At 42.6% G+C, this 14825-nt stretch overlaps 1 protein-coding gene across 1 annotated transcript in view; it reads left to right on the top strand.

The window, feature by feature from the left end:
- Positions 1–14825, top strand: part of xrcc4 (X-ray repair complementing defective repair in Chinese hamster cells 4) — a 26157-nt gene extending 11332 nt beyond the window's left edge. Inside the window, exons 6-8 of the mRNA XM_029768976.1 lie at positions 549–679; positions 4719–4863; positions 14265–14825. Coding sequence (XP_029624836.1) covers positions 549–679; positions 4719–4863; positions 14265–14370 — 382 coding nt within the window. The 3' untranslated portion in view covers positions 14371–14825. The remainder of the gene's footprint in view (positions 1–548; positions 680–4718; positions 4864–14264) is intronic.

Raw genomic sequence — 14825 nt, 5'->3', positions numbered from 1 at the left:
AGGGCGTTGGGCCACCACAACAGTTTCAGTGCGCCTTGGCATAGGTTCTGCAAGTGTCTGGAACTCTATTGGAGGGATGTGACACCATTCTTCCATGAGAAATTGTATAATTTTGGTGTTTTGTCAATGGTGGTGGGAAACGCTAACTCGGGCGCCGCTCTAGAATATTCCACAAGTGTTAAATTGGGTTGAGATCCGGTGACCGGGACGGCCATGGCATATGCTTTACATCGTTTTCATGCTCATCAAACCATTGTGACCACTTGTGCCCTGTGGATGGGGGCATAACCATGGTAGCCAGAATAATGTCCAAAATAATGGCATTTTTATGCATACATGAACATTAGCATAATGGGGTATTAATTGCTTAATTAACTCAGGAACCACGCCTGTGTGGAAGCACCCGCTTTCAATATACTCTGTATCCCTCATTTAGTCAAGTGTTAACATTATTTTGCCAGTTACCTGTACTCACAGTATACACAACCTTACCAAGTTGTGATCTTTAACACCTGCATGTGCGTCTGTATATCTCTCGTCTCTAACAGGGAAGAGGGAGAGAGCAGCAGTCCAGGGAAGGGAACGAAAAAGACGACAGGACAGACCAGAGAGGAGGATGAATATGAAGCGAGCACTGATGAAGAGCAGTTACAGCCTGCCTCTATAGAACCCACCCAGGGTAGGGTATAACCCCCTCCACACACACACACACACACTTGCAGTTATATGGAGCAGCTGAGTGGGTTTTATCTGTAGGTAATGGATGGAAGGGAAAACACTGAGAAAGATCTGAAGGAGATGGAGTGTGTGTGAATGAGTTGGGGTCGACCCCTCAGGTGCCCCCTCAAGTTAACCCAAAGGGAATTCTACAAATATTAACTTGTGTAAAGAAGAAACAAATGTTCAAGTGTCCTAAAAGCTTGTTAAAAGTAAACCTGTCACTGGCAGTGTGTTTGCTTAGTGGTCTTGTAGTGATGACATCAGAGCATGTGTGATCTCCCTCCTGGAGAGAGTGTTTAGAGCAGATTTACAGTCAGTCAGTCAGATGTTACTCTGAGTTACATTAGAGCTGTGTGTGTGTGTGTGTGTGTGTGTATGTGTGTGTGTGTGTGTGTGTGTGTGTGTGTGTGTGTGTGTGTGTGTGTGTGTGTAAGCGATAGTTGTGTGTGGTCCCCCTGATTGTAGTCTCTAAGCACTGTCTCAGAGGAGGTGGCCCTGAGGGAAGAGCTGGAGGGTGAAAGGGGTGGTTGACTAGGAATGATAATAGACCTCACTACACTGCCATCATGGAGCTCAGAAGATCCCCCCCCCCTTTTTTTTGTGTCCAGTGTATGAAAGCATTTATCATGTACAGTCTCACCATTAACCCTAACCCTATAAATGTGAACTTAACCTACTGCAGTTTTGTCTATCTAAATTCAAAATGTGAGATGAAGCTCCCAAACAATTATGATAGCCCCCTCAAGTACCATCATGGAGCTCAGAAGACCCCCCCCCCCCCCCCGTTTTTGTCCAGTCCAGTGTATGAAAGTGTTTATCCTGTACAGACTCATTAACCCTAAATTATAAACTGGGTGGTTTGAGCCCTGAATGCTGATTGTCTGACAGCCGTGGTATATCAGACCGTATACCACTGGTATGACTCATCATATACCCTACATTAACCCACTACACTCTGTCTATGTCTAAAAGTTGACCTTATGACCTTATGGTTAAGCTGTTTATTATCTATGCATAGTCAATTTACCCCACCTACATGCAGTGGTGGAAAAAATACTCAATTTTCATACTTGAGTAAAAGTGAAGATGCCTTAATAGAAAATGACTCAAGTGAAAAGTCACCCAGTAAAATACTACTTGAGTAAAAGTCTAAAAGTATTTGGTTTTAAATATACTTATTGAGTATCAAAAGTAAGTGGAATTGCTAAAATATACTTCAGTATCAAAAGTAAAAGTATAAATCATTTCTACTTCCTTATATTAACCAGATGGCACAATTGTTTTTATTTTTTTTTCTTCTTTTATTTACTGATAGCCAGGGGCACACTCCAACACTCATCATTTACAAACGAAGCATGTGTGTTTAGTGAGTCGGCCAGATCAGAGTCAGTAGGGATGACCAGGGATGTTCTCTTGATAAGTGTGGGAATTGGACCATTTTCCTGTCAATACCTAAAATAGTACTTTTGGGTGTCAGGGAAAATGTATGGAGTAGAAAGTACATTATTTTCTTTAGGAATATAGTGAAGTAAAAGTTGCCAAAAATATAAATAGTAAAGTATAGATACTTTACACCACTACCTACATGTACATATTACCTCAATTACCTCGACTACCCTGTACCCCTGCACATTGACTTGGTACCGGTACCCCCTGTATATAGCCTCAATATTTTTATTGTTAAACTTATTTTTTTTTAAACTTTAGTTTATTTAGTGAATATTTTCTGAACTGCATTGTTGGTTAAGGGCTTGTAAGTAAGCATTTTACGGTACGCTCTACAGTACACCTGTTGTATTTGGTCCATGTGACAAATAAAATTAGATTTGATTTGAAGTGTGTGCTCAGAAGGAAAACCAGTGGTAGTCCGAGAATCATGTAATGTACGTTACATATGGCACGACGGGCAGTCATGGTATAGCTGTGTGGTGAGTTTGCACTCGTGCCTGTGTGTGTACGGAATCTGTCCGATTCTGTCTGTATGACTGGTGTTATTCTTGCCCAGCCAGGCACCAGTGATGACATCAGTGAGTGATGATTGCGTAACCCTCTGTGAGTGAGAAGTGTAGCGGGCCTCTCTGACCTGCCGTCTGGAACACCGCTAACCACATCTCTACTTCTACTGCTGGAGCACCTACCGGGGTCAGGCACCACTTCTAGAGTAGACTGGGCTGGTATAGTGGGAAGGGGGCCCTTTGGGGTGGTGGGTATAGGGCCCCAAGCCCCCTTGTTTCTCCCAGCTGTGTGTTGTGATTAAGGTGGTAAATAAGGGTTATTGTTGGGCTGAATGGTAGGTATAAATGGGCCATTCTGGCTCAGACCAAGTTTTATTTACTTTACTTATATGGGAGGTGGGTAAGATCCCGAGAAGTCTCTTTGTCTCTCCCAGCTGTGCGATGTGATTGAGATGGTGGATTAGGGTTATAGCAGAGGTATTTGGTAGGTAGGTACTGGTTGTGTCCCTCTAACAGCTGTATTCGATAACTGATGGGGAAACAGACACGGGTTCATGTGTTGCTTTGGTTGCCATGACAATGAGTCCGTTTATAAGTGTGTTGCCAGGAAGGGCAGAGAAAATGGGGAAGGGCAAAGTGGTTATGTTTTCAGTAATGAGATTGAGATAAACTGTGTGTGTGTTATAACACACTTGACAAGTTTATTATTTTTCTTCTAGTCTGGTTTTGTCTTGGCTAGCCCCATACCAAGCTGTATGGCTTGTAGCCTATATGTCGTTGTGTGTGTGTGTGTGTGTGTGTGTGTGTGTGTGTGTGTGTGTGTGTGTGTGTGTAGCTGTGGGTCGTTAACTGTGTGTGACTCTGGTTTATAATGACCCAGGTGTCACATTATGGCTACAGGCACCATGGATTGACCTCCCATTTACCCAATGTCTCACCCACTCCAGTTGTTAGCTTTTTATTGTATGTTGCCTGCCTGCCGAATGTGATGAATGAGGCTATTCAGTTTAACACAGTGTTTTTACAGACTGCCAGCCTGAGTGACCAGAGACTCATGTTACAGTTGAACACTGAATAGAACTCTATTAGTCTATGAGTAATAATTCTAAAGCAGGAATATGACCTCCCCTGTACTTGGCTAAATGGACTAATAAGCAAGCAGCCGTTTTGATGCTAGTGATGCTGATGGATTTCTTCTTCTCCTACACCCCCCCCCCATCCATCCATGTGTCTATTTCCTCCTCTCCTCCTCTCTCCACTTGTCTACTTTGGGCACGTTTCCCTATTCTCTCATCAGTCAAACGTGCTGATCTGTGGAAGGAAGGGGTCACCTGTGGAAGGGAGGGAGGGAGAAGCACACAAACTCCCTTCCTGAACAGACCAGATGTTGGTGGCTGCAGAACCAAACTCTGCTTGTGTTCACTGTGTGTTTAAGAAGTTGAGAAACATGTAGCGAGCAATGTAGTAGTTTTTTTTTAAACATCTTACATAGTAGAGTCAAACATTCTGTTGTAGACGTCTGGAAGTCATTTCAGTTTACGACCCAGTCTTACAATTGGACTCCGTATTGACTCAGTAGCTCAAAGGTTACATTTATATACTGTGCATTCAGAAAGTATTCATACCCCTTGACTTGTGTTACAGCCTAAATTCAAAATGGATTTAAATATATATTTTCACACAATACCCCATAATGACAAAGTGAAAACATGATTTTAGAAACGTTTGCAAATGTATTGAAAAGGAAATACAGAAATACCTCATTTATGTAAGTATTCACACTTTGAGACGTCTGTATCAGCTTTGCACATCTGTATTTTGTGATTTTTCTCCCTTTGTTCCTTGAAGATTTTCTCAAGCTCTGTTAATTTAGATGGGGAGCGGCAGTGAACAGCAATCTTCAAGTCTTTCCACAGATTTTCAATGGGATTCAAGTCTGGACTTTCACATTATTGTTCTGAAGCCATTCCAGTGTTGCTTTGTGCTGTTTACTTTCTGAAGGCATTGTATTTTGACGTGTGTGTGTGTGTGTTCTCTCCTCAGGGACGTCGCGTAGCCGCAGCCCATTGGACGACAGTCTGAATGACATCACAGACGTGGCGCCCTCCCGTAAACGCCGCTTCCGCCACCTGCAACCTCCTGACACCGTTGCTAAGAGACCGACCTCGGAGCGAGCGCAGAAACCGAGGTACGGATACAACACACACACACACACACACACAAATAGTAGGAAGGGTGGCTGAGAAACACAGGGCTATGACGTGACGATGAGTTTCCCAACATGGTCTCCTGGGTAGATCTGTGTGGTAGATCTGTTCTGAATCCGAGTGCTGGTTTCTGTCTGCCAAACACCCCCCCGCTGGGCTTTGGTCTTTCTCTGTATTTCTCTTCTCTGAAATGGGAATGTCACTTTGTTCTGCCCCCCCCCACCTCTCTCTGTTTCTTGCTCTCTCTTTCTCCCTCTCTCTCCCTGTCTCCCTTTCACTCTCTCTTCCTCCCCACCTCCCTCTCCCTACTTTTCTCTCTCTTTCTTCCTCGGTCTCTCTCTCACCCCAGCCACTCTCTCGGCATCTGAGACTTTGTCATAGATATGTAAAAGGCACTTGCTTTTCCACTTATATTCTGTCTCTGTCTGTGTTCATGAATGGGAAAATAACTGCATGTTATGTAGCTTTACACACCTAGCAGCAGGCAAGCTCTCAAACAAGACTGGATCACAACATAGGGAACTACCGTAGCTTTGAAAACCAAACTGTTTTAGCCAAATTCCGAATGTAATTGTGTGATTTACATGGTAGCTGTCGTAAACTGGGTCCACTCTGGCCACCTCACAATAGTGACAACATGTCTGTTAACGCATGGCACCCATCTCTCAGTGCATGCGTGTGTATGTGCGCACTTGCGCGTATGTGCGACTGCGTGTATAAACCTGCTCTTGTCCAGGAGTCACACATGACAGGAAGGAAAAACATTTCATCACCAGGCCAACAGCGGACCGGCCAGAGAGGGTTGGAATACCTGGGCTTTTAAATTCCCTTAAATAATCCCTATAAATAAAATACAATATAATACAGACTGTAGCTTAGTGTAGTTAAACATGGTGTATAATGCAACATTAGATGAATCCACAATGCTACTGGTTGTCTTTCGCTATTAACTCATCACTGTTGGTCAGCGGGAAGAAGGAGAGGAGACGACATGAGTGGAGAGGAGGAGATGGGGACAAAGAGAGGATCATGAGGTTAGTTCGTAAGGATCTATTCATCATTCTGTCACCACACACTTAACTGTGTGACATCGTTCCCGGTGTCATGGATCTGCTTGTGGCTGCCATGCGGTGACAGATGATGAGGACATAATGCCACTACCTCCTAGTCCTGAAGAGAGGAGAAGAAAAAGAGGAAACAAGAGGAGAGGAGATTAAAAAAACAGTGTATTTGTTGACCCATAGGCTCTCCATGTTCTAGTTGAGGCTGCTCGGACGTCCCTGAACTTACCCCATCAGCTGGCCTCACATTTCCCACCCCTGCAGTGTGCTAGTGGACAACCCGTACCACGGCTGGCCACCCTACGGCTCTATCGCGTCTACGCTGCAGCTCACTTTTGGTGTTAAAATGCCACTGCTCTCCTGCAGGCTCAAACTGTTGGCTGACTGACTGGAGTTAAGTCACTCATGGACCCACCAGAGAGAGTTGGAAGAGAGCTTTTAAAAGCACAAGAAGTACCTTAGGAAGAAAAAAAACGATGAATAAAAAGACCATTCAATCTACAGACAGTAGCTTGGCATAGTTAAACAAACATGGTGGATGATGCAACGTTAGATGAATACACAATGCTACTGGTTGTCTGTCGGCTATTAACACATCACTGTTGGTTTCAAGAGGGGAGGAAAGGAGGAGATGTGAGGAGGAGACAGGAAAGGAAATGAGAGGAAAACAGGAGAGCAGGAGACAGGAGAGGAAAGCAGGAGACAGGAGAGCAGGAGAAGGGGACAAGGATCCCCTACTCATCATTCTGTCACCACACACTTAGCTGTGTGACATTGCTTCATGGTGTCATGGATCTGCTTGTTGCTGCCATGCAGTGACAGACGATAAAGACATAATAACACTACCTCCTAGTCCCGAAGAGAGGAAAGGAGTGAGGAGAGGAAACGGGTTGTTCCACCTCAAAAAGCAGAAGAGGATTTCGACATCCACCATCTGACTGTTCTGAAATCATTTCTGTTAGAAACAGATAAGATTAGCATTCCCGCAACATTATTTTGTTGAAATATACACTACCGTTGAAAAGTTTGGGGTCACTAAGAAATGTCCTTCTTTTTGAAAGAAAAGCTCATCAAATTGATCCGAAATACAGTGTAGACATTGTTAATGTTGTAGCTGGAAACGGCAGATTTTTTAAAATGGAATATCTACATAGGCGTACAGAGGCCCATTATCAGCAACCATCACTCCTGTGTTCCAATGGCACGTTGTGTTAGCTAATCCAAGTTTATCATTTTAAAAGGCTAATTGATCATTAGAAAACCCTTTTGCAATTATGTTAGCACAGCTGAAAACTGTTGTTCTGATTAAAGAAGCAATTAAACGGGCCTTTAGACTAGTTGAGTATCTGGAGCATCAGCATTAGTGGTTTTGATTAAGGCTCAAAATGGCCAGAAACAAATAACTTTCTTCTGGAACTTGTCAGTCTATTCTTGTTCTGAGAAATGAAGGCTATTCCATGCGAGAAATTGCCAAGAAACTAAAGATCTCGTACAACGCTGTGTACTACTCCCTTCACAGAACAGCACAAACTGGCTCTAACCAGAATAGAAAGAGTGGGAGGCCCCGGTGCACAACTGAGCAAGAGGACAAGTACATTAGTGTCTAGTTTGAGAAACGGATGCCTCACAAGTCCTCAACGGGCAGCTTCATGAAATAGTACCTGCATTAAACACCAATCTCAACGTCAACAGCGAAGAGGTGACTCCGGGATGCTGGCCTTCTAGGCAGAGTTCCTCTGTCCAGTGTCTGTGTTCTTTTGCCCATCTTAATCTTTTTATTTTTATTGGCCAGTCTGAGATATGGCTTTATCTTTGCGACTCTGCCTAGAAGGCCAGCATCCCAGAGTCGCCTCTTCACTGTTGACGTTGAGACTGGTGTTTTGCGGGTACTAATTAATGAAGCTGCCAGTTGAGGACTTGTGAGGCATCTGTTTCTCAAACTAGACACTCTGATGTACTTGTCCTCTTGCTCAGTTGTGCACCGGGGCCTCCCACTCCTCTTTCTATTCTGGTTAGAGCCAGTTTGCGCTGTTCTGTGAAGGGAGTAGTACACAGTGTCGTACAAGCCATTGGAACACAGAGGTGATGGTTTCTGATAATGGGCCTCTGTACACCTATGTAGATATTCCATTAAAAAAATCTGCTGTTTCCAGCTACAATAGTCATTTACAACATTAACAATGTCTACACTTTATTTCTGATCAATTTGATGTTATTTTAATGGACAAAAAATTTGCTTTTCTTTCAAAAACAAGGACATTTCGAAGTGAGCCCAAACTTTTGAACGGTAGTGTAATTTGATCTCTGAGCAATTATGCTAATTGATGGCACTGAAAAGAGCCATTTTTTTATTTATAGGGTTAGGGTTATAGTACCTGATGTTTGTTTTGTACCATACTTTTTTCTAATAGTAACCAGGGTTTCCGTCCAACCTTCTTATGTGAGTAAAGTTTTTGTATAATCTCACTCTTTTGTCCATAACAATAATCTCATCATGTATGCTATATGTGTGCTCTAAGCAACAGAGCACATGCCAGAGTTTGCACACGCTATATATTTTTGTGAGAAAACCATCAGTAGAGTTTAAAAAAAGCAACGGAAACCCATTTAACTTGGATTTTTTTAATTTGGTACATGGGAGTTTAACCGTACAAGGTATTTTATGTACACTGTCATCACTCACAGCCTTTTTAACTGCAACAAGTAAATGTGATGGATAACACATCTCTGGTGGGAAGATTCACTTTTTTTAATGCAGATTTGAGAATATTCACATGAAAATCTGTAGCCAATTGGATGAAAACCTAGCTATTGAGTTAGACATGAGGAATCCAAAGAAATTGTCAAAACGTTTACATTTGAAACAGTGGCCAGCTAAACAAAACCAAAGCATGGGTTGCTGTCATACCTTGTCCATAGCCTGCTTACAGGGTAAAAAAAACAGTATTTACTTTTGTAATTTGGGCGAACTATCCCATTAACAATGATCACCAAATAGCAGGAACAGCACCATCTAGTGGTCAACCTGGTAATATCAGGATGCAGGATGGGATATAAACCCAACAGCTTAAATTACAAATGTCTGTGAATGGGGAAAAACACATGGGTGTCATGGCTTGCTGAAATGTTATGGAACGAACCGGAGAGGACAAGAGAGGCGAAAGAGAGGAGATTCAACAGAATGAAACGGTATATTTGTTGGCCCATAGTCTCTCCATGTTGTAGCTGCCCACTCGGCCGTTCCTGAACTTACCCAACCAGCTGACCTCACACTTTCCACTCCTGCAGCGTGCTTGAGGACAACCTGTGGAAAACACCACAGCTGGCCACCCTCCGGCCCTATCACATCTACACTGCAGCTCACTTTATTAGTGTTAAAATGCCACTGCTCTCCTGCAGGCTCTCTGGCTTTATGGTACTGCTAATTGTGTTTTAGACTAAAACGCACACACACACACACACACACACACACACAACAGGTAGCTTCAGGCGGCACACACACACACACACACACACACAAATCAAATCAGTGCATTGGTCACGTGCACTCGGTAAAGTGAAATGCTTACTTGCAAACTCTTCTCTACTATGCAGTACAATGTCAATCAAGAATCACACCAGCTAGCTTTAGGCGTTCCAGCTGGTCATGGGAAGATTAGTACTGTACTAAACGTCAGCTGCAGGAGAACTAACTCTTGACACAATAAGACCTGAAGCCATGTTTTAACTGCTGCTCTTTGTTCTGAAAGCTGTTGTTTATTTCTCAGCGTTCTTGTTGGATGTTGATATGAAAGCACAGGGTGGTCTCAATATCAGATCATATGTCTGTTGATTTTAATAAAGTATTGTGAAGACATTGGAAATTAAGCGAAGATTCTGGGTAAAGCTAAGGAGATCAGGCACAGACTGACAGTCCAGTAGGGGCTCTGATTTGAGAAAGTCTTATACTGGGCAAAAATATAAATGCAATATGAGCAAAAATAGAAGATCACAGAAATGTTCCATACGCACAAAAAGTGTATTTCTCTCAAATGTTTTGCACAAATTGGTTTATATCCCTGTTAGTGAGCATTTCTCCTTTGCCAAGATAACCCATCCACCTGACAGGTGTTGCATATCAATAATCTAATTTAACATTATAATTATTACACAGGCGCACCTTGTGCTGGGGACAATAAAAGGCCACTCTAAAATGTGCAGTTTTGTCCCACAACACAATCCCACAGATGTCTCAAGTTTTGAGGGATCATGTAATTAGCATGCTGACTGCTGGAATGTCCACCAGAGCTGTTGCCAGAGAATTGAATGTTAATAAGCTACGGACAGCGTCGTTTTAGAGAATTTGTAAGTATGTCCAACCGGCCTCGCAACCGCAGACCACGTGTAACCACGCCAGCCCAGGACCACCACATTCAGCTTCTTCACCTGCGGGATGGTCTGAGACGAGTGTGGGTGAGCAGTTTGCTGAGGTCAACATTGTGGAAAAAGTGCACTATGGTGTCGGTGGCGTTATGGTATGGGCAGGAATAAGCTACGGACAACGAAACACAATTGTGTTTTATCGATGGCAATTGGAATGCACAGAGATACCGTGACGAGATCCTGAGGTCCATTGCCGTGCCATTCATCCGCCGTCATCACCTCATGTTTCAGCATGGTAATGCACGGCCCCACGTCGCAAGGATCTGTACACAATTCCCGGAAGCTGAAAATGTCCCAGTTCTTCCATGGCCTGCGTACTCACCAGACATGTCACCTATTGAGCATGTTTGGGGTGCTCTGGATCGACGTGTACGACAGTGTTTTCCAGTTCTCACCAATATCCAGCAACTTCGCACAGCTATTTTAAGAGGAGAGGGACAACATTCCACAGGCCACAGTCAACAGCCTGATCAACTCTTTGGGAAGGAGATGTGTTGCGCTGCATGAGTCAAATGGTGTCCACCACATACTGACTGGTTTTCTTATCCACGCCCCAACCTTTTTTTAAGGTATCTGTGGCCAACAGATGCATATCTGTATTCCCAGTTGTCATTTCTTGGTGTAAAGTATGTTATACTCACTGGGACTTGAGTTGTAGAGAATGTGGATCTGTCCGTTTACTGTTCTGCTGTGCATCGGCTGATTTTTTTCCCATGACAAACTAACCCTCTCTGGTCTAGATTATACTGCAGTTCCCAAACACACACACACACACACACACACACACACACACACACACACACACACACACACACACACAAACACAAACACAAACACAAAAACAAACAAACGCGTACAAGCCCTGTAAACCATCAGCACCGATAATCACTACAAGACAAGGTATTGACACAGCGCTGTGCGTGTGTGCGTGCGTGGCTGCATGGTGCTGGTTTGCGTGGGTTTGTAAACAATACTTGGCACAAACTATTAAAGACTGACGCACACACACACTAACCTTCTCCATCTGAGGTTCAGAGACAGGAATCTGTGTTTACATCAGTCAGCTCTACCTTCTGTTTCATAGAGAAACATTAACCTTGGGGATGGGGGTAAGGTTACTGCTATGTCACAGGACCGTGTGTGTGTGTGTGTGTGTGTGTGTATTTTTCCATGGGTGTAACTGTTTTCTCATATTGGTGATAATGATTGAAAACAAGTTGGATGGCTTTTCTTTCTGCATACACACACACACACACACACACACACACACACACACACACACACACACACACACAGGTGGCCTGTCAGTCAGAGGCTAAAAGTCAGAGGTGAGCCTTTGTTAATGAGATTATTTACTAGGAGCAATTGGGTAAGGTCAAATGGAGCTCCTCAAAGTGAATACACCTCTAGGAAAGAGAACTCACCAGCCACCTACTTTATTCTTTCTCTCCCTCTCCATTTCTCAACTTTCTCTCTCCCTCTGTTTTACTGGAGAATTTGGGACTTCAGTTTTCCTTCTGCGTAGTGAAGCGCCGACTACACTGTAGCCATGGTTATATTTCGCTCCATCCTTCTATACTTTCAGTAGGGAAGAAATCAAGACTGCTGATTTCATCTACACACACACACACACACTCAATTATGACAGTGCCAGTTCTGTCTGCATTGTTAGCCCTCATTAATATTGCGGCTGTGTTTAATGAGTGGACAGCTGGAGGGTGGAAGGACATGAGTTAATTGTGTTAAAGGGATACTTCAGGATTTTGGCAATGAGGCCCTTTATCTACGTAGCCAGAGTCAGATGAACTCGTAGATACCATTTTTTATGTCTGCGTGTGCAGTTTTGAAGGAGTTTTCTAACTAGCGCTAGGACAATTTGCTAACTAGCGTAAGCGCAATGACTGGAAGTCTATGCTTATCTGCTAGCAGATTCCCATAGACATCCAGCATGGTAGCGGATTCCCATAGACTTCCAGTCATTGCGCTAACGCTAGTTAGCATTGGCTCGCGAAACTACCTCTAACTTCATACTGGACACAGAGACATAAAAATGGTACGCACAAGTTCATCTGAATCTGGGGAAGTAGATGTATCCCTTTAATGTGTTACAAGTGTCTGCTGTCAGTTCGGCATATGACTAATAGCTCTGTTAAAGTGGTGTGTATCAAACCTGTTTACTCATTAGCAGTTACTGTAGTGTGTTACAGTGAAGTGACTCAGCTCAAAGATGCGCGAGCGCACACACAGCACTGCAAACCTGCTCCCAACTATTGACAAACTGTTTCCACAAAGGAGAGAGCTCGGAGTGTGTAAATGGTTTACAGGTGTTTGAACATTCGGGATAAGAATGGTAAGGGGTTGTGTGTGCGGGTGTGGTGAGGTGTGCGCCTGACTGCATGCGCTCTATAATGGAATCAATATCTCCCTGTGTGTGTTGCCTCCAGGCAACTTGCAAAACTACTGATAATTTACCAAAGTTACTGGAACTTTTGGTAGTAACAGGCAATCTATGGTAACTATGGTAATTTATACTTAACTTTAGAAAAACGTATTAATATACAGTATAAATGTTTTATCTGTCCATATTTTCCATGAGTTTCTAGTAGAAAGACCATATGGTTCAAGAGAAAAAATTATTGATAAATGTATCTAATCAACAATGGATTATTTTTATTTAACTCTGCAACTCTTCCAACTATAGATTATTTTCACAACTGCCACCAGTTTGACACCGAAACATACAATTAAAACATATTGACATAGTAAAATAAATAAGTGTGTAAAAATAAATATATAAAGGATATTTCATGTTGAAAACCTCATATTAAACACCAATGTTATTCACTAAGTTGGTTTATATTTAGCATCATGTTTTACAGCTTTGCCAATCTATTTTTTATTTTAATATTGTCTACTATGATTATTTTATATATTTTACGTGTGATACGGCCAGAGATAATGAGACAGCTGTAATAATCTGAAATTCTCCAAAAGGCCACAAAATTACTTAAAAGTTACCAAAATGCTTAAAGTTTACTGGTAAACTTTTGAAAAAGTTACCAGTAATATACCCTCCCTTTGCAACCCTACTTCCAGGGTTGATATGAGGAGTGTTTGAGAATGAAAAAATTCTAAAAACCTGTTTTTGCTTTGTCATTATGGGGTATTGTGTGTAGATTGATGAGGGGAAAAAACTATTCTATCCATTTTAGAGTAAGGTTGTAATGTAACAATGTGGAAAAAGTTCATGGGTCTGAATACTTTCCGAATGCTCTGTATGTCTATGGTTGGTTGCGGCTGTCAATTTGCCTGTCGCAAATTTCAAAATACGCACGAAAAACGTACAGTTTGGAAAGCAAGTGCTGTCATTACTAAATGTGTATTGTTATAGACATTAAAAATAATGATACACACAAAAACATTTGATTAAATATCTTTGCGAGAGGGAGGGTATCTGATTTCATTGGTCCTCAACCCGCAGCTCAGACACTTCATTCGGGATAAATGGAGTTAGCGACCCCCCGGAGAAGGTAAGTTCTGAAGAATTCGTTCTAACTGGCTAAAAAGTGAGCCACTTTCATGGCACCGGTTATCCCGAGTTGAACTCAGACTTGACCAAAGTTACCTCGCTAACTCCTCAAACCTGATTCGTAGTATAGGGCTCTTCTCTCCTCTGTCTGTGTGGTGTGTGTGAGCTTGTGTGTCAAAGTGCAGACAGCCCTAGGTTTGAATGTCGGGTGTGCATTCAATATGGTTTTCCCTACAGGTAGACAGCCATTGGTTAGAAAAGAAAGCCCTGCACACGCCCGACGCAATACATTTAATAATCAGTACAGTCAGCAACAGTCATTGCTTTCCTGCTTAGATTAGACTGATATTTTTGTGTGTTTTATTGGCAGGAGGGACCCCCTGCCATCATCCAGAGCAGCAGCCAATAAGGACCAGGCTCCCCAGCATTCTACTGATGCCATTCCTGATGCTGAGGACCTGTTTGAGGACATCTGAGTTCTAACCACTCCTCAATCAAATTCTTTCCATCCTCCACCGCTTTCATCTCTCTCTCCCTCCATCACTTTCGTCTGTCACTCTATCAGCTGGTCCCAACTCTCTTAGAACCCCTTCCCCTAATTAACCCCTTCGATGTTTGGAAATCTGAAAGATCAGGATAAGTATAAACAGTATGGTGTTGGAGCTTCCATCCTATTCCTTCCACCTTACAGATCAAAATGTAAAACTGTATTATTAATGTCATGAATTTGGCATCCTATTTATGGGGATAATGGTAACTCATTCTAAAATTACAAAGATCCAATCAACTATGGCTAGTATACCTAGTTTCACTCTGAAATGGTGTTCTTTGGTCAAATCAGATGTCAATGTAGCCTACATAAATCTAATGTGAGTCGGAATTTATTTTCACATACACTGTAAAATAAATAAATAAATATATATATTCAGCG

Source organism: Salmo trutta, chromosome 12, assembly GCF_901001165.1.
Source record: "Salmo trutta chromosome 12, fSalTru1.1, whole genome shotgun sequence".
In the NCBI taxonomy this organism is placed as follows: Eukaryota; Metazoa; Chordata; class Actinopteri; order Salmoniformes; family Salmonidae; genus Salmo; species Salmo trutta.
Note: the sequence above shows the minus strand (reverse complement) of the source record. Positions and strands in the feature narration are given on the sequence as shown.